At 57.4% G+C, this 17,341-nt stretch overlaps 3 protein-coding genes across 4 annotated transcripts in view; 2 read left to right on the top strand and 1 right to left on the bottom strand.

Annotated features, from left to right (window-relative positions):
• The window catches only part of TESK1 (testis associated actin remodelling kinase 1), a 44,698-nt gene that overhangs the window by 6,456 nt on the left and 20,901 nt on the right, over window positions 1-17,341 (top strand). Inside the window, exons 2-10 of one of the 2 annotated variants that reach the window (XR_013777205.1) lie at window positions 731-852; window positions 996-1,044; window positions 1,257-1,403; window positions 1,585-1,667; window positions 1,997-2,087; window positions 2,306-2,389; window positions 2,839-2,928; window positions 3,107-3,257; window positions 3,473-5,238. Coding sequence is in view for 1 of the 2 variants with exons in the window: in XM_079330702.1 (XP_079186828.1) it covers window positions 731-852; window positions 996-1,044; window positions 1,257-1,403; window positions 1,585-1,667; window positions 1,997-2,087; window positions 2,306-2,389; window positions 2,839-2,928; window positions 3,107-3,257; window positions 3,473-4,515 (1,860 nt within the window). In the remaining variant the exon portion in view is untranslated. Of the gene's footprint in view, window positions 1-730; window positions 853-995; window positions 1,045-1,256; window positions 1,404-1,584; window positions 1,668-1,996; window positions 2,088-2,305; window positions 2,390-2,838; window positions 2,929-3,106; window positions 3,258-3,472; window positions 5,488-17,341 lie in introns of those variants that run through there. The other variant, XM_079330702.1, reaches the window with a different exon arrangement.
• LOC306814562 (B-cell differentiation antigen CD72-like) lies at window positions 5,612-10,428 on the bottom strand. The gene is made up of 8 exons (XM_079330713.1): window positions 10,235-10,428; window positions 10,060-10,149; window positions 9,762-9,848; window positions 8,953-9,267; window positions 8,574-8,722; window positions 8,087-8,238; window positions 7,038-7,205; window positions 5,612-6,703 (listed from the first exon to the last, which is right to left on the bottom strand). The coding sequence occupies exons 1-7, from the start codon at window positions 10,311-10,313 to the stop codon at window positions 7,067-7,069; spliced, it is 1,011 nt and encodes a 336-aa protein (XP_079186839.1). The 5' UTR covers window positions 10,314-10,428; the 3' UTR covers window positions 5,612-6,703; window positions 7,038-7,066.
• On the top strand, window positions 11,859-15,669 carry LOC306814583 (B-cell differentiation antigen CD72-like; the record flags this gene model as incomplete). The annotated part of the gene is made up of 6 exons (XM_079330750.1): window positions 11,859-12,111; window positions 12,190-12,291; window positions 13,220-13,534; window positions 13,664-13,812; window positions 14,023-14,120; window positions 14,448-15,669. The coding sequence occupies 6 exons, from the start codon at window positions 11,859-11,861 to the stop codon at window positions 14,593-14,595; spliced, it is 1,065 nt and encodes a 354-aa protein (XP_079186876.1). The 3' UTR covers window positions 14,596-15,669.

Here is a 17,341-nt window from a genome sequence, read left to right as displayed (position 1 = left end):
TGGGTTGTCCCCCCAGCAGCTGCTACTCCAAGGCGAGGGGGGGTGACATCCCACCCCCAGCACCTGCTCAGGAGGGGACCCTCAGCGCTGGCTTGGCCCCCCCTCATAACAGTGCTAGGTCAGGGCATCCCATGCTCTTCCCTTCCCCTGCACATGCCAGGGAGCTGCAGATGGACGGGGTGTCCGTGCTTGGCCACGGTCCAGCTGCTGTTCTTGGCGGGGTACCAGGCCCCCAGATCGCATGACAGTTTTGGGCTGAGTCTGGCTAAATATACAGCTCATCCAGGCTCCATGCCCTGCCAGGCTGGGGTCAAGCACTACAGCAGTTGGCCACACCTAGAGCTGGTTCCGAGGGGCAGTGTGCCCCCTCTTTTCTCCACCCCATGCTGGTAGGGTCTGGCTGGGTGGTGCTGACCAAAAAACATCCTCCCTGATACTCTCCAATCCTGTACTGTCCTGTTCTTACAGTAGAGTTGGGCTCACAGCTTATGGGAGCTGTTGTTACCCCTTTGGAGTTCAGGGCACTTTAGCATGGTGGAGGGAACATAAGAAGCAGAGTGCCCCAGGAAGGATGGGGCTGTATGTCATCAGTACTGGGAGTGCTTGGAGATGTAGGGAAAGTGTCCCCTGGGGTGCTATGGGATGCTTAACTCCCCTCTCTGGGGCTGGGGTGGGAGCTGGGTGAAGCCTGGTGTTCGTGGGGCTCAGCCTTGCCTGTGTCCCCCTCCAGGTGCAGCACCGCCAGTCGGGGCAGATCATGGTGCTGAAGATGAACAAGCTGACCAGCAACCGGGGCAACATGCTGCGGGAGGTGCAGCTGATGAATCGCCTCTCGCACCCCAACATCCTCAGGTAGGACCTGCTTCCCCACTGCCAGCCCCACTGCCCCCCTTTTCCTTAGCCTGGGGGTTTGGAGCTACTGGTGATGCTGGATAAGCTCTTGGGGGCTGGTTCCTGCCACAGCCACCCTCAGGTCCCCTCCGTCTGTCTCTCAGGTTCATGGGGGTGTGTGTGCACCAGGGACAGCTGCATGCACTGACAGAGGTAAGAGTGTAGCAGCAGCCGTGAGTCTCAGGGTTCCTGCAAGCCAGTGATACCTGTAGGGACATGTTCTTGGCCTGTGACACATGCAGGCAAGGCCTGCTGGGAGGCTGTGGTGTGGGATGGTTGGAATACGCATTCAGGTGAGAGATGGGAATCCAGTGTTTTGTGGGGGGAGGGATGCTGTGATGCGATGGTCCAGCTCTTTCCATCAGTATATCAATGGTGGGAACCTGGAGCAGCTGCTGGACAGCCCTGTGCCCCTCTCCTGGTCCATGCGTGTCAAGCTGGCCCTCGACATCGCCCATGGCCTACACTACCTACACTCCAAGGGCATTTTCCACCGTGACCTCACCTCTAAGGTACAGGATGTTCCAAGGCACTGCATTGCCCTCATCGTCCCATACCCGTGCTGCTGCCTTGCTGCCCCAGGCATGGCAGGCTGATGAGCAGGAGGCTATGCTGTGCTGGGGCATCCTGAAACTGGTAGCCAGGGAGGCAGGGCTGGTGCAGTTGGTGTGACAGGTCCTCCTGTGCCCACAGAACTGCCTGGTGCGCTGCGAGGCCAGTGGCTACACAGCTGTAGTGGGTGACTTTGGCTTGGCGGAAAAGATCCCCACCTACAGGTACATGGGCAGCATCCATCTGTCCATCCCCACCCCTGGAACCCAGTCAGAGGAGAAGCTGGGGAGGGGTGGATGTTGGGGATGCAGCTAAAAGGGTAGGAATGGGGGTAGTGAGGTGGTCCTTGGCCGGAGGGACTCCAGGAACAGTTTGGGAATGGCTGGGAGGGGATGAAGAAGGGGGTAGTGTGACTGGGGAGGGATGAGTAGAGTGCGTGGAGTTAGGCCAGGGAGGGAGGTGGAGATGGTCACCTGGCATGCTGCAGCAGGAGGATGGGAGGTTGGACATCTGGGGGACTGGACAGCCTCTGATATTCCACCATGTCTCCCAGCGAGGGCAGCGAGAAGGAGCCGCTTGCTGTGGTGGGCTCCCCGTACTGGATGGCACCCGAGGTGCTGCGTGGGGAGATCTACAACGAGAAGGTGAGACTGCCCTGTGTGGGGCTTTACTCAGGCTTGTGCTGCCAGTGGTTTGCAGTCCTGGGTGCACCTAGAGGGAAGGAATTTGGCATCCCTCTGGTGATGAGGTGCCAGAGCCCCAGTGTGGCTCTGCAGGGAGGAAAAGGGCTGTGGCCTTGCGGAATGGTTGGTACATCACCTGAGGGCTGCAGGGCCCCTCCGTGACTCCCCACTCTCTGCAGGCCGATGTGTTTGCATATGGCATCATCCTGTGCGAGACCATCGCTCGTGTCCCAGCCGACCCCGACTACCTGCCCCGCACGGAGGTGACTCTGGGATGGGAACAGGGGGAGCTGTGGGTTACAGCACTGGGGCTGGGACCACTTCATCAAACAAGGGGGATGTCATTCTGTGTTGGGCAGACACCCATGTGCAGGACTGGTCCCACATCTCAGGGCTGGGGTGCTGTGTCCCACCTGCTGCCCAGGGAGGGATTGTTTCTGCCAGTAACCTCAGAACCCACAGTGAGCCTGAAAAGGAGAACAGGGCAGTTGGATTCAGGCAGAGAGCAGAGCAATATCTGTTCTAGCATGCCCCAATCTTAGTGCATTTTGGGGTGACAGAGTCCTCCCTGCTGTTTCTCAGTTGGGGTGCTTCCAGGTCCACAGCGCTGTGTCTTAGTGCAGTGAGAAGGGGGCCAGGCCATGTTGGGTTCCCTGGGCCTTCTGGTACTCCAGGAGACCCAACCTTACTCTTCTTCCTTTCCCTGGTGCAGGATTTTGGTCTGGACGTCACCACTTTCCGCACCATGGTGGGAATTGACTGCCCAGCGGCCTTTCTCCAGCTGGCTTTTCACTGCTGCAGTGTGAGACTCCCACCTCCACTGGCTGCCCTTCCCTGCCCTGCCAGGACAGGACAGGGCAGGCAGGACAGGCTGCCTTGCCTGCTTACAGGGAGAGCAGGGAGCTGCCTTTGCTCCCTGCGGGGCTCCCTGATGTGCTTGAGGAGACACAGACCTGACAGGGAATCCCTCCTGCCCACAGATGGAGCCCACCTCCCGCCCCTCATTCCTGGAAATCACGCAGTGCCTGGAGAGCATCTTGCAGCACCAGCTGGGCGCTGAAGGTGCCAGGGCCACCCTGTTCGGCATTGGGGAGAGTCTGCCTGAATCTGGAACCTCAGCCACGCTCAGTGGTACGTGGGCACCTTGGGGACAGGCCATAGCAGGTGTAAAGATGGGGGAGTGTGGGGTTTCCCATCCTGCCCCATCAGCTGTAGGGCAAGGAGACAGGGCTGTGTGAGGATAGAGCTGATCCCTGTTCCACCTTGGGGTGCACCGCTAAGTTGCTGTAGCACCCCACTCGGGCAGCTGCTGGCTGCTGGTGACACTCTCCTATGCCCATACCCAGGAGTTGCCAGGAGGTCATCCAGCCATACCGAACAGTCACCCCTGCATGAGCTGGGGACACGGCACCTGCAGCCAGACCAGCACCTGTCTTGCAGCCAGTCTGACGTGTTTCCTTCCAAGTCACCTACCCTGCTGTGGCCTCTGGAGTCTTACAGCGGGGCCAGGCCCGTGGAGACGTCCCCCCGTGTCAACCCCTTCTCCCAGCGTGAGGACCTGAAGGGGGGGAAGATCAAGCTCTTTGATACGCCCAGCAAGTCAGTCATCTCGCTCACCTTAGACCTGCCGCCCCCCTCCCCACTGCAGCTCAGCAACCCTGTGACACCTGAGCCCACCGTGGAGATGGAGTGTGACTTCTCAGCACCCACCACCAGCCCCCGCAAGTGCCACTCTCTGCCCTCCTCTCCGGAGCTGCCCCACCGGGGGGGCCTGGAGCTGGGTGTGGGGTCCTCTCATCCCACTGATGACTCCCAGCCCCCCACCATCCTTCCTCCCCCAGCATGGGGAGGAGCCTCCACCCCCAGCTCCCTGGCAGAGGAGCAGATGGACTGCACCTCAGACAGCTCTGAGCCGCCGCAGCCCAACCCGCTGTCCCTCAACAGCAACTTCATCCGCACCGCACCCTTGGGTGCGCAGCCCTGGCAGCCCGATGTGCGAGCCCCCAACGGGCTCCTCATCAACAACAACCACATGATGGTCAGCAAACCTCTGGCCTGGGGCAGTGGGCTGGAGCACGGTGTCTCTGAGCTCAGCATCTCCTGTGCAGCAGCGCTGGAGCGGACGGAGCACTCGGCCATGCTGCCCGGGCACAGCTCTGGTGCCATGCTGGAGCAGGACGAGGTGCTGCCCTGCCCTGGCTGCTGCCTGAGTCCCTTCAGCTTCAGCTTTGCCTCCATCTGCCACCGGCCAGCACCCAGTCCACCCCACTACCAGAACCTCAACTGTGAGGCCAAAAGCCTCATCTGCCATGATCGGGGCCAGCACCAGAAATCCCCGGGGCCAGTGCTGGCTGAGCCCAGCCTGAAGCTGCCGGAGGCACAGTCCTAGTGATGGGGACCCTGGGGAGTGGGGCTGAATCCAGCTGCCCCTTGCACCCCTCTGCAGCCACAGCACTGGGCAGTGCAGTAGCCTGGCACATCCCCACGGTCCGTCATCACTCGGCACATGGTGGCCACCAGTGGCCGTGGTGCCAAGTGCTGTGGCTGCCGCAGCGCTGCCCAGGCACTCGGGCACCCACCCCACCAGGATCAGCCTTGGGGATCTGCAGGGAACCCTGGAGGTGGGCTGGGTCTCTGCTGGGGACCAAAGTGCAATAACACCGCTGCCCTGAGCACTGCCCCGAGCGCCAGGGCTGGTCCCCCGCGGGGGCCAGGGGGCTCAAGCCCTGGATGCAGGATCCCCTTTCCCCAAGGCCTCGCCTCTCTGCAGGCTCTCGTAGAGGGGTATACAATGAGCCTGCTGCCTTGGGAGAACTGGGAGTTCCCTATACCCAGGCGGGTGAGAGGTGCTGGGCTGGGGTAGAGAGGTCAGCGTGTGTATGTGTGTTTTTGGGGATCCTGGGGGGCTGGTGGGTGAGCCCATGTGTGTCCACAAGCGTGGGGAGCACAACCAGTCCCTGACATGGGGAAAAGAGGGCATGGGACCGTAGAGGGGCAATGCCCATGGGCAGTGCACGGGGAGGATTGCCAGCACTGGGGTTGTCCCTGCCTGGCTGATGCCGAGGGTTGGGTGCTGAGTCAGCCCAGCGCCTCACATCCCTCTGGCACGCAGGTTTGGGAGCAGCATGCTGGCAGAGGGGCCAGGATGCCATCCTGGCATCATGGGGATGGGGCCAGTGGGCAGCACAGTTAGGCTGCCTGGCCCCCGGCAAGGGTGGGAGCCGGCTTTCCTCCCTCCTGCACAATGCACTGGTGAATGCAGAACTCTTTGTGTTTTTTATTATTATTAATAATAATTGCTAGTAATATATACCCAGCTTATTTAAAGTGTTCATTAAAGATTGAATGTCCTATCAAGTCAGACTGCTCGTTCTGTCTCTTGGATGCACATCAGATGTGGACCCAGAAGGTTGCATGGTCTTGCCTGGGCATTCTGGGAAACTTCTCCAAGACTACAAACCAGCCTGGCTCAGCTCAAAATCTCAACTTCCCTAAAGTGCCCATCTCGATTGAGATGGCTTCAGACAAATTCCCTTTCATTATTTAGGTTCTTCGGGTTCATGCCTTTGAGTTTTGTTTGCTGTAGTATACAAGAAAACAAAGAGCAGACGAACTGTGTCTCTTTATTGCTGTAAAGTGGGTTTAACCAGATAAGACAGAGGAGTGGCACATGCCCCCTCCAGAAAGCTTGCCTTCAACAGCCTTTTGCTCTTCATGCAAGCTCACTCACATAGCATTTCATCAACTATATATGGCACACACAACCTCATCATAAACCGAGAGCATTTTCGCCTGGTTGAACATAACTTCCTCTCTCACTTGGCCGCAGCGTTACATCAGGGCTACTTTGCTTCATCTTCACATGTGCACATGTGTAGCAGCTATTTAAAGTCCTGATGAGTTGTCTTGCAAAGCGTCATCCTGCTACAAGTACATGAGTTAACTTTTGCTTTTGAAAGGCACAATCACACCATGGGACCCTAAAGGTCTTTGCTCTACTTCCTAATTAGCGCAAAAATAATCCCCAAACGTCAGCACAGGCACCAGCCAGTTCAGACTCAGCTTCCCTCCTTAGGGGCTGAGGCTTTGCTGAAGCTGGTGAGTGCTGGGTTGTCTGAAAGCTGTGGCCAAGCTGCTCCTGCGATAGGGTCAGGCAGAAAATCCCTGCTGTGGGGAGGGGACTGTCTGAGGGTAGGGCTGTTCTGTCCCCAGCTCCTGCTCCTGGCATGCCAGCACAGCAGCTCTCTGTGCTGGGGATGTGGATGGCTCCAGTGCCGAGTATCAGTGCTTGATCCATTCTGCAGTTGGTTCTGAGCTCCCTGTTGCCCACGAGCCCTTGTGTTCAGGAAGACCCAGAGTGTCCCATGCAGTTGTGGGGTTGGCTGTGGAGCCTCTACCACTCAGCCAAAGCACATCAGCTGGAGGCAGAGGGCCACTGGACACCAGTGGGAAGGACCTGGGTGGGCCAGGGGCAGTGGGCTGTGAGAGGGAAGTGGTTGGCTGGAATGGATGGGACACCCTGGGCAGGGACACGGCAGGGTGAAGGGTGAAGCAGAGCGGTGTGCAGGGTGCAGGTGCTGCAAGGGAAAGCAAAGGAGGGTGAGGGTGAAGGTGAAGGAGAGATGCTGCTCACCCTCCACCACATGCAACAAGGCTGGGAAAGCACCTCACCAAGGGTTTTCCCCATCTTACCCCTTTGCTGAGCCACAGCTTCAGGGGAAGCGTTCAGACCCAGAACGCCCATGACAGCGAAGGGATGGAGGCAGGCTCCATCCAGCACAGGGAGGTGACTGCATTCCTCTCCCTTTCCAAGGGAGGGGGTCAACATGCCCCAGACAGAGCTGCAGGCTCTCTCCTTTCCCCCAGGCACACCCCACAGAGCCCATGTGTCCCTGACTCAGCAGGACTCACCGCAGCAGTGCTGGGGCCAGCAGCCATCCTCACTTGAAAGGGAGGCTTGGCCCTGCTGCCTTCTCACAGATCCAGAAGTGCAGGTCACTGGGACCAGTGCACTGGGCAGGTTTGATGCTCCCACGGCTTATTATGGCACAGGTTCCATTCGATTTTGACTGCCAGGGCCTGAATGGGGAGACAACCTATCAGGCACTGACATGTTCTTTCTACAAACCCTGTTGAGGCAGCTGCAGCTGCTGACAACTGCCTTTTCTACACTGGCAGAGGAGGGGTTGGATGCTGCAGTCAGAGGGGGATCCCCCGGTCCTCCCCTACTGATTTCACTGGCTGAAGGCTCAGCTGATGCATCCCTGCGCTTCCTCGGGCAGGCTGAGAAACACTGTAAAAGGTTTGCAGTGCTTGTGACACCCTTTTAGCCTCCCCCCTCTCAGCCCTGCTGCTGGGGGTTATTCTATGGCTGCAGTGGGGAGAGCCAGGTCCTTTCTGGAGGCACATGGATGACCAGAGGAGCTGTGCTGAGCCCTGGGTCTGCTTTGGGTGCAGCTGGGAGGGCTGAGGATGGAGGGACAGGTACTCAGAACCTGGCCAGACAGGTTTGTTCCTCCCCAGTGCCCTCAGACACTGCAAGAGGAAGCAGCAGCGAGGTGAGGAGGTGGTGCACGTGGCATGGAGGAGCCCAGGACTCTCCACAGACAGCAGGGCTCATCTCCCTTTGGAGAGGGATCAAGGGGGCATGGGGGGGATAGAGGTGGTGCTCAAACACCTTGCCAAGGGCCCAGATAAAATTTGGGGTTTCTTCTGTCTACTCTTGCTGCCTCCTGCTTCACATGCCCTGCCTTTTACCCACCCCCCTGAGTCTTGGCTTTCCATTTACGTGTCTTCTGAGCATCTTATCACACCACTGCACCCACCTTCCCTCAGTCCCTGCTGCTCCGATGCTCTTTGTTTCCCAGGGCCTGTGCCTGTAACCCGGTACTCATGGGATTTAAAATGCTTCCTAGAGCCATGCCAGAGGATGGGAGCTCTGGCAAGAGGCTGCCACATACCTTTCATAAAGGGAGCCATCCACCCAGAACCAGGCCTCCGAGCCCCCCTCACCATCTGGGTCCTCTTCCTCCAGCCAGCCATAGTCATACCAGGGGAAACTGCCCTTCTGCAGTCCAATCCAGTATGGGACATCTGCGTTCTTCAGGAAGGTCTGGGGAAGAAAAAATGTGTTTTTCCATGTTTTGTTCCATGGCACCTATGTAGTGCAGTACTGTGTACTTCACAGCAGAGTGATCATCTCCCCAAGGAGCCTCTGGAGTTTCTTGAGGCAGGACAACTCAGCAGCCCTGGTGCCCAGCTCCAGCCTGGGAAACATCCAGGGGTGCCAGAGCCTTTCTATCCCATGTCAACCTCCAGACATGTGCTCCAGAGAACAGCCTTGCACCCTCCAATGTTTTGGCAGGACAGGGGGCCCCAGAACTGTGCTAGCCCATCTGGGGATCCGTGGATACACCATCTCCTGCCCTCAGCCCCCCAGTACCCTACCGGCACAGTCCAACGACTCCAGGATTTGGTGACCAGTAGCTGAGAATACGTCCTCTCACACTCATCTCTGCTGTCTTCCCATGTCTTCTTCTCCGAGGAGATGAAGAGGCACTTGCCCCTGTACAGCAGCCAGCCCGAAGGGCAGCAATCTGTGTGTAGAGGTCCATGCTCAGGGTCTCATCAGCCCCAGATGCCCTAGGGGGTTAACAAGGAACAGCCCCACATCTTCCCAGCAGACATCACAGGCTCAGTGCCTGCTTCAGGCATAGCTTCAGCCTTTAGACCACCATATGGTCAAAGAAGCCAGTACCTGCCCCTTGGCACCTGCTGAGGCGTGCCAGTCACCTGGAGCAGCCTTCCCTCTCCACCATCACCCTACCTATAGCTGTGCAGGAGCGCAGGAGGGCCACGGTGCTCTCGCTGTTGTTGAGCCTCCCCTGCACCTCCTGCATCTCCCTCTCTGTCTTGCCCAGGACCCCCGTGACACGGTGCAGCTCCACGCTCAGTCTGTCCAGCTCCAGCTGGCTGATGTTGCCCTCCTGCCACGCTCGCTGCAGCTCCTCTCTGGCCCATGCCAGCTCCAGCTGTGTCTGCTCCAGGCTCTGCTCCCGTGCCCTCAGCTCCTGTGACAGGCGGCCCTGCTCGGACGCGTGCTCGAGGGAGGTGTCCCGCAGGCTGCGGGTGACCTGCCAGTCTGGGGACAGAGTGGGCGAGCTGAGACACGGGCATGGGGCAGTTCAGATGTGGGACTGACCCTGCTTAAGGCAGGTGGGGTGGGCAGGGCAAGGCAGGGAATTATCCATGAATGGGAAAGAATGGGAGGGAAGAATGCAGCAGGAATTGTATGGTTAAGGGTTGGGCAGGATCTGGCAGGGGGAGAGCAGGGCAAGGCAGGATGGGATGTAGGAATGGACAAAGCAGATTAAGGGCAGGGAGGGTGCAGTGATACGAGTCTGGGCAATGCCAGGATGGGAAAGAAAAGGAGGAGAAACAGACATAAAGATGGATGATGGGAGGGAAAGGAGGTACAAGGGATGTGCGAGGGATATAGACCAGCTTGTGGCAGACAGGGAAGAGGAACTCAGCAGTGAGTGTCTGTGAGCATGCTTCTATTCACCCACAGTGCCCACTCCAGCCTCCCTGACCCAACCACTCCCTGCCCCAGATGTTCACAGTACCCCAACTCACAGCAAGCCCCCAGGGCCAGAGTGGCCACCAGCAGCAGGAAAGTTGCCAGCAGACCCACAGGAATGCACCACCGACGGGACCAGCACCCTGCACGACACAACAGACAACAGACATCATCTGCAGAGCTGCAAAACCCCTGACAGCCTCCAGACCTCCTTCCTTGGTACAGGCAGGAGAGTGGTGGCATGACAGCACAGGTAGCATGGTGTGAGTGATGGGAGTGGGAGGACCTCAAAACACCACCCACGACCCACTCCATGATCACCCTGGGTCTGCTGGAATCCAGCTGGATACTCACCTTGTCCGGGCTCAGCTCCACCCTCATCCTGTTCTGCCAGCGCTGGCTGCGAGTTCTCATAGGGGCTCTCTGCCTCATCCATGCCGAAGGCTGTTGGAGGAAGGCAGGGGAGAGCAGCTGTGGCCGTGGGGTTGGGCATGACAGGGACAGCGTGGCAGGGCCAGCGGGCTCTCACCTGCCTCCAGTGCCTGGCTGGCCGTGCTCTGGCCCCCCATCACCTTGGCAAACCTCAGGTCGGCATAAAGCTGGGCCATGTGGGTGAATGCTGGGCAAGCCCGGAGCCCTGCTGGCTCCCCTCTGCCCTTGGGATGCCTTTCTGAGATGTCCCTGTTCCCAGTGGTTGCGCCGTCTCTCGGAGGTGCAGCCAGCATCTGCAGAAGCAGAAGTTTGCTCTGCACCTTAGCAGATGGGACTAGTGAGGCACAACTGCAAGGACCAGCACCCTCTCATTGGTCCCAGAAACACTGGCCTGTCCCCTCCCACGCACTAACAGCGCTCGTGGTCCCCCTAGGCACAGGGCAGGCTGAGGTCAGCTCAGCCAGATGTCACAGCAGTGGCAGCGCAAAAGATAGACCCAAATCCATGGGCTTACTGGAGAGCTGGGGCAGAGCAGGGAAATCCTGAATATAGGAGCAAATTGCTCTGTGGACTGCTCCTTGGAGTTCCTCACAGAGAGAGATTTCCCTCCCAGCCTCTGAGAATGGGAATTTCCCCATGATGTATTTTGTTACGCTATCCCCTCCCTGGTCCCTTCCAAAGAAGACCCCAGCTTTGGCATTGCTCCAAAACAGCCCCAGTGAGTTACAAAAATCAGTGGCATCCTCTTTGCCTTCCCTTCCCAAGACCACAATCCCAGTATTCACAAAACCTTCTTCTTGGTCCTTCCAGGTCCTCAGCATCTCAGAAGTCTCTACTGAAGTGAATCCAGAGAAGGGCAGGTTTCAGAAGGGCTGCCCCCAGACCCTCTCACTGATTCCCATTGCCTGCTACTGCCTCCCACTCTGTTCCACTGCCTTGCCACTGCCTCCCACCATCTTCCAGATGGCAAGATGGGCACATCTGAACACTGGAGGTGCACAGCAGTGCTAGTGGAGCACGGTGTTACAAAGCCACTGTCCATCAGCTCTGCAAGAGCAAGGGAAATTCTTCACCAGTGGAGAAAGGAAAATCAAAGCCAGCTTCAAAAGGGACAGGAAGGAGATTTGGAAAGCTAAATGTTGAGCAGCATGTACTCAACCTCCTGGAAAAGAATGGAGCATGTTTGCCCAGACATGCAGGGGCCCAGACTCAAGGAGGACACGCAGGGGGAAAGCCAGTGGGATTTACTGGGTGACTTCCCAATGTACCTCCTTGGTACTGCTTGGAAGCACTAGCCTGGGGAAGAAGGGAGAGCAATGGGGTAATTTATCATGACCCTTCTGTGTCTGGGATGTAGTTTTCCGTAGTGTACTTGCTGGCAGAGTAGAGAGATGTGGCCATGACGAGAGGAGAAATGAAAGGTCATGCTGCAATGTGTCAGTCTCTTTTAGGTGTTAGGACAGTGATGCTCAGACCCTGGAGCAGACCACCAAGAAGAGGGAACCTCCATCTTGGACGGAGTCAGCAGCAGAACTACCTGTTCCCAGCTGGAATCCAGACCTGCTCTCCCCTGCCCTAGGGAATTTGATGAGTTCTCTGTAGGCTGAGCCCTACAGCTCTGCCCCATGCTCCAGCCCCGAGCTGCACCGCCCCAATGCCACCCCAGGGGACACTGAGCAGTTTCGGTGTGTGGAGGGGAAAAAGATGGTGGTGCCTGGCCAATGGCAGGGCGCCGGTGCTGTGGCCGTACTTTCCCCTCCGCTGCACCCCAGCACACTTCTGCTTCTGCAGAAACCAGCTGCATTTTCCCTTTGAAGCGGGGCAGAGCTGCCAGGGCCATCGGGGACATGGCCCAGAGCGTGATCTATGCCGACCTCAAGTTCGCCGCGGGCCCCCCACCCACCGTCCCCGACGACGATGACAGTCCCTACGAGAACGTGCCGCTGGGGCCGGTGACAGCGGCGCCCAGCCCAGGTGGGAGCGGGGATGCTCCGGCGCGGGGTGGCGGCAGGGGACCACGGGGCGATGCCTGCGGCTGCTCCTCTCTTGCAGGGCGCTGGACCCGGCGATGGCGCGACCCCACCGCGCTGCTGGCAGCCAGCCTGCTCCTGCTGCTGCTGCTGCTGGTGGCCGTCGTGGCCCTGGGCGCTTGCTGTGAGTCGGGGTGGGGGCAGCGGGAGGGCGGCACCGGGAGCGGGCATCGGGCTGGGGTCCGGGGCTCTTGCGTGGCCACCGCGAGATGCCTCCCATTGCGTAATACAGCCCCCCAAATCCTCCGACTGCCTTACCCCCCAAATCTTTTCCACTGCCGTCTCGCTGCCTTTCACTGTTTCCCAACCTCTCCCATTGTCTCCCACTCTCTATCACTGCCTCCCATTTCTACTCCCTTCCAATGCCTCCTAATCCCTCTGACTGCCTCCCCATCACTACCTCCCATTCCCTCCCACTTATTTCCCACTGTCTTACATTGCCTCCTCATTTTATTCCCACCATCTCCCGCTGCCCTCCCACTGCCTCCTATTTTCTTCCCACTGTCAACCATTGCCTCCCACTGCCCCCCAAACCCTCCAACTGCTTCCCATTGCTTCCCACTGCTTCCCATTGCCTCCCACTGCCCCCTAAACCTTCCCACTGCTTCCCACTACCTCCCACTCTCCACCAAACCTCCCACTGCTTCCCAATGCCTCCCACTGCCCATAAACCCTCCCACTGTTTCCCAGTGCCCACCAGACCCTCCCACTGTTTCCCAATGCCCCCCAAACACTCACATTGCTTCCCATTGCCTCCCATCGCCTTCCACTGCCTTCTCATTGCCTCCCACTGCCCACCAATCTCTCCCACTGCCTACCCATTGCCTCTCACTGCCTTCCACCACCTTTGTCATTGACTCTCCACAGTCTCCCACTGCCTTCCAATGTCTTTCCTCCACTTGGCACCACTGGGGCTTCCATTCCCTTCCCACTGGCACCCCCACGACAAACTCCACCCACAGCCAGATACTCTTACCCTACTCTCCCTTGCAAGAGCTGTGCCCCAGGCAGGGCCCCATGCTCCAGTCTCAGCTGCCCTGCCCTGTCCCCAGACTGGCAGGTTTCCCGCAGCCTGCAGGACACCTCCCGTGAGCACAGGACCGAGCAGGGCCGCCTGTCACAGGCACTGAGGGCACGGGAGCAGAGCCTGGAGCAGACACAGCTGGAACTGGCATGGGCCAGAGAGGAGCTGCAGCGAGTGTGGCATGAGTACAACATCACCCAGCTGGAGCTGGAAAGAAGGAATGCTGAGCTGGGGCATACCCAGCAGGAGCTGGCTATGTTGCAGGAGGAGTTGCAGGTGGTGCAGGGGAGACTCAACACCAGCGAGAGCACCGTGAGCAGCCTGCGTGCCTGCGTGAACACAGGTAGAGCCTGATGGGGTTGGGACACAGGTGATGCTGCTGCTGCAAAGATGCAGGGGCTGAACTCAGCCAGGCTGAGCTTCCCAAGCATCCATAGAAGGATGAACACCTGAGCTGTGCCCTTGCCCCCAGATTGCTGCCCCAAGGGCTGGGTACTCTACAAGAGCAGATGTCTCTACATCTCAGTGGCAAACAAGACCTGGAAGCAGAGCAAGGAAGACTGCAGAGATCAATCTGCTGAACTGCTGGTCCAAGACAAGTGGCCACAATTGATGGTGCCGGTACAGAGCAGGGGGGCTGTGGTACCCCAGGAGGGTGGGGATGGGCAGAACCAGCTGCAGCAGTGTCTGTGGAGGTGCCAGGGGAGCACCATGGGGCCCAGGTCCCCATCCTGGCAGTCCCGGGGAGATGCACAGCCAGCCCTGGGGCTCCTGGGCACCTGGCAAATGCTGGTCATGAAGCAGGTGGCTGACAGCTTCTCTCTGCCCTAGCATTTTGTGCACGAGTCTAAGGCAACGTACTGGATTGGACCAAGATTTTTTCACGGGACCAGGAGATCTTTTGGAAGGACAGACAACAAATACCACTTGTAAGTGTGAGAGTCCTTGACACAAGCACCCACCCCTTTGCCATACTAGAAAGGTGCTGTTTTGCCCCTGTGACACCCCACAATAAAAAAGTTGATGGTCCCATGAGCAGAGCCCCAAGAGAGAGGGGTGAGGATAGAGCCAAGCTTTGGGATGCAGTGCCACATATCCAAGTGGCAGAGAAGAGCTGGAGGAGGAATCTGACACTTCCTCAGGCTGATCTCTGTGCCAGGTGCCTTGCCTGCCTCAGCAGCACTGGGATCTATGGGAAGTGGTGTTCACAGTAAGGAAGTTGTCATTGCTGCCCTGAGATATGCCCTCTTTCCTAGGAGACCCCAGAATTCAGAGTGCTGGTCAGTAGTTAATTGGGAAATGTGGAATTTTCCTTGTGACCAGACCTTCCAGTGGATCTGCGAGAAATCCCCAGAGCTGAGCAGTGCATCTGAGACCAAACCTCGTTTTCTGGCAGAGGACTGACTGCTGCCACACCCCTCCATCACTGGACTCAGGAGCAGGACCTGTCCTGAGACATGAGATACTGTCACCTGAGCACACTTTGTGTCAATTGCATTGCAAAACTGCTGGGGAAAAGTGTCTCTGTTTTAAAGCAAGGATTTTGGAAAATAGCCCTTATTCCCCTCTCCCACACTCATGCATACACATATTATACTGCTTTGTACTGTGCCACTGCCTGTCCCTGTGTGCCCTGGCCAGTGCAGCTCTGACCCAGGTCTCCAGTGCAGAGCCCAGCTCCCACCTTCTTTGTTACCCCAAGGCTGCCAGGGCTGCAGGATCTGTCATCTGCATCGTTTTAAAGCTGGAGAAATGACACACTGATGTCCTCAACCTGCCCATTTTTGGGGACTTTCGGATTTACAGCCTGTGCCTTCTCTTAGCATTCACAGCTCTTGTCCTGCCCTTTCTTCTGCCTTCATCACCTGCCCAGGGCTTTGGGCTGGGTCCTGCCTGAAAAGGGTGCTGACAGTGGTGCCATCAGCATGAGAAAATGCTGGGAAGCCCTGAGACCATATCAGAAGTGGGGGAGTGCTGGGGAGCTTTGAGAACATGGTGGACGGATGAGGAAACTCTGAAACCATGGGAGGAAAACAAGGGCAATGAAGAGCCCTAAGACCATGGGAGGTGAATGTGGGAATACTGAGACCATGGAAAGAAAGAAGGTGCAATGGAACTACAAATGAGGGTGGTCCTGAAAAAAATGAAGGTGCACTGATAAGACAGTGGGAGAGAACAAGGAGCACTGGGGAGACTTGGGAACATGGGGAAAAGGGGAGACCCCTGCCAGCAAGGGGGAAACATCCCTAAGAATGTAGTAGGACCTTATCTGCCAAAGGAGGGTGATGAGAGACCCCTGACCAGGACCCAGATGGGGTGGGGTGGGGAGTTCAGAAGCAGTGCTGACCCCTCCCTGTCTCACTCAGTGTTTCTGCAGAGGGGGGAATGTGTTTGGAACCATTTTGCTAAGCTGGACTTGACAGCCAGCACAGCTTCACCACAAGTCCTGCCCAACCTACCCAGTGGCCTACAATGCGGCAATTGTATCACAGAACAAGGGAAGGGCTACGTCTTCTATCTGGATTTCTGTAAAGCCTTCAAGAATCCTCCTCTAAATTTGAGAGCAATTGATTCAATGGGTGAACTGCTCCAGACGATAGCGGTCAATGGCTCAGCATCCTGATGTGGACACTGGTGACAATGTTGACCCTCAGAGATTCACCTTGGGACCAATGTTATTTAGTACTTTTGTCAACAAACTGAGTGGTGGGATCAACTGCACACGCAGCAAGTTTGCAGATGACACCAAGCTGAGGTGGTTTGACACACCTGAAGGACAGTATGCCATCCAGAGGGACCTGGAAAAGCTGGAGGAATGGGCCCATGGGAATCTCATGAGGTATAACAGGATCAAGTGCTGGTGCTGCCCCTGGGTAAGATCAACTCCAGTATCAGCACAGGCTGGGCATGAACAGATGGAGCAGCCCTGCCCAGAAGGGCTTGGGGGTGCTGTGGGTGAGAGGCTGGACATGCCCCAGCCATGGCACTGACAGCCCAGAGAGCCAAACGTGTCCTGGGCTGCATCCAGAGCCCCGTGGGCAGCAGGGCAGGGAGGGGATTCTGCCCCTCTGCTCTGCTCTGCTGAGACCACCTGGAGCACTGCACCAGAGCTGGGGTCCCTGCACAATAAGGACAGGAACCTTGCAGCCCAGACGAGGCACCAAGATGACCAGAAGGATGGAGGATTTCTGCTATTAAAAGTGGGATTGTACAGTCTGGAAAGGAGAAGGCTTCAGGGAAAACTTACTGTGGCCTTCCAATACCAAAAGGGGCTGCAAGAAATCTGGAGAGAGACTTTACAGAATGGCTTGTAGCAAAAGAACCAGGGGAAATGGCTTCAGATTGAGAGGGCAGCTCCTGGAAGACCTTCCCTAAAAAGAGGTTGGTGGAGCCAGCCCAATGGCACAGCAAGGCTGGGACAGGATTGCAGGTTTCCTACAGTCTCAGCTGTCACATAAAACAGACTTGCTGTGTCTGGCTTGTCCTGGAGAGTCCAGACATCCTCCATGCTCCTAAAGCCCTGAGCTCCAGCCTCCACTGCCCACTGTGTTGTAGTTTCCACTACAAGGACACGCTGCAGACCCCATCCAGCTTCTGGTTCATGGTTTCTCCAGGCTGGTTCAGCATAGCTTGCTTGCCCATCTTGATGTGTGGCTTCTCCTTTCTTCACAGCTGCAGGATTTTCACTTTTACCCACTCTAGTATCAGCAGACTCCCATCAAACCATTTCTCCAGGCCTCTCTGTACCCCTGTCCTGCCCTCCAGTATGCACACAAGTGGTTTGGTCCAGATACATGGACACACAGACACAGCAAGAGTAGGAAATGCTGACCTTTTGGATAAGGAAAGAGAGCGGTGATGAAAGCAAGGTGGATGGGCACAGAGATGGGGCAGGAAAAGAGAAATGAGGAGGAGGAGCAAGGCTTGAGCACAAGCAGACAAGGGGATAAAAGCCCAAGGGTTTGTTTGTTGGGCATCCCTCCTCAGAGGAACCATCTCGAGCTATTTCTGTGTTACTGTGCTGTGAATAAATGGCTTTGTGAAATGAGACATCTGAAACTCTTCCATGGGAAACCTGCAACAAGATGAGTGCCCATGGGGCTCACCCCATGGTCCCACTGCCATCACCCACTGCTCACCCTGTGCTGGG

Source organism: Erithacus rubecula (genome assembly GCF_903797595.1).
Source record: "Erithacus rubecula genome assembly, chromosome: Z".
Lineage (NCBI taxonomy): Eukaryota > Metazoa > Chordata > Aves > Passeriformes > Muscicapidae > Erithacus > Erithacus rubecula.
Note: the sequence above shows the minus strand (reverse complement) of the source record. Positions and strands in the feature narration are given on the sequence as shown.

What these genes read in the sequence shown, in the direction of transcription:
- LOC306814562 (XM_079330713.1), bottom strand. Translation starts at nt 10,313, where the DNA reads ATGGCCCAGCTTTATGCCGACCTGAGGTTTGCCAAGGTGATGGGGGGC. An exon ending in TGGAGCTGAGCCCGGACAAG is followed by an intron (nt 9,849 to 10,059) that starts GTGAGTATCCAG and finishes TGTGTCGTGCAG; the next exon opens with GGTGCTGGTCCCGTCGGTGG. An exon ending in GGAGTCGTTGGACTGTGCCG is followed by an intron (nt 8,239 to 8,573) that starts GTAGGGTACTGG and finishes TTTCTTCCCCAG; the next exon opens with ACCTTCCTGAAGAACGCAGA.